General features: G+C 42.8%; 1 protein-coding gene across 1 annotated transcript in view; it reads left to right on the top strand.

Moving 5' to 3' along the window:
* The window catches only part of Tmem41b (transmembrane protein 41B), a 22,155-nt gene that overhangs the window by 9,436 nt on the left and 11,692 nt on the right, over positions 1-1,027 (top strand). The window contains exon 3 of the mRNA XM_026781107.1: positions 602-606. Coding sequence (XP_026636908.1) covers positions 602-606 — 5 coding nt within the window. The remainder of the gene's footprint in view (positions 1-601; positions 607-1,027) is intronic.

Raw genomic sequence — 1,027 nt, 5'->3', positions numbered from 1 at the left:
ACCAGGCTGGTCTCGAACTCACAGAGATCCGCCTGCCTCTGCCTCCCAAGTGCTGGGATTAAAGGCGTGCGCCACCATCGCCCGGCCTATTTAACTCTTTTTTCTGAGACAGTTTTACTATGTAATCCTGCTGCCCTGGAATTGTGTTGACCCTAGCTAGATTCTTACTTTGCCTCCCTCTGCCTCCTAGTGCTGGGATTAAAGGCATCTACTACTACATCCTTCTTACCCCATTTGGAGACAGTGTCTTCTAATGAAAACCAAACTGTCTTCCAACTCCTGCCTCAGCCTACCCACTATTTGAGGTTATCTTGTAGCTGGTGTTATGGTCATGTTTCACCTCCCCTCACTTTTTCCTTTTCCTTGCTATTTTTGTTTTCTATCTGCCGCCTTGTTAAGGTTTGAATGATTTCTTATAAAAATTTCAACTGGGCATTTGAGGTCATCCTGGTCAATGTAGGAAATGGTAGGCCAACTAAGTCTACATGATGAAGCCCTGGCTCAGAAGAGGTGGAAGGGTAACTTTCCACCCTTTTCTTTTTTGGTGGTTTGAGACAGGGTTTTTCTGTATAGTTCTGTCTGCCCTGGAACTTTTTTGTAGATCAGGCTAGCTTAAAACTTACAGTGATTTGCCTGCCTCTCCCTGGGTGCTGGGATTAAAGGCATGCACCATCACTGCCCTGCAAGTATGTTTTTAATATGTTAATATCCATGGCTCATTTCTTAATATTAAAATTAAAGCCATTAGTGAAAGAAATGTGTTTAATCTTTGGTTTGTATCATTTTGAATTTTAATTTGTATGTGTGTATGTTTATAGATTATTATATCTAAAAAATGTAAATTTGTCCTTATTACAGATCAATTGCATTGCATCATTTTGGTTTAAAACTCCATGTTTTAAATTTGGCTTTGGCCGGGCGGTGGTGGCGCACGCCTTTAATCCTAGCACTCGGGAGGCAGAGGCAGGCGGATCTCTGTGAGTTCGAGGCCAGCCTGGTCTACCAAGGGAGTTCCAGGACAGGCTTC

Source organism: Microtus ochrogaster, chromosome 8, assembly GCF_000317375.1.
Source record: "Microtus ochrogaster isolate Prairie Vole_2 chromosome 8, MicOch1.0, whole genome shotgun sequence".
NCBI lineage: Eukaryota > Metazoa > Chordata > Mammalia > Rodentia > Cricetidae > Microtus > Microtus ochrogaster.
This window is presented reverse-complemented; position numbering and strand designations above follow the sequence as displayed.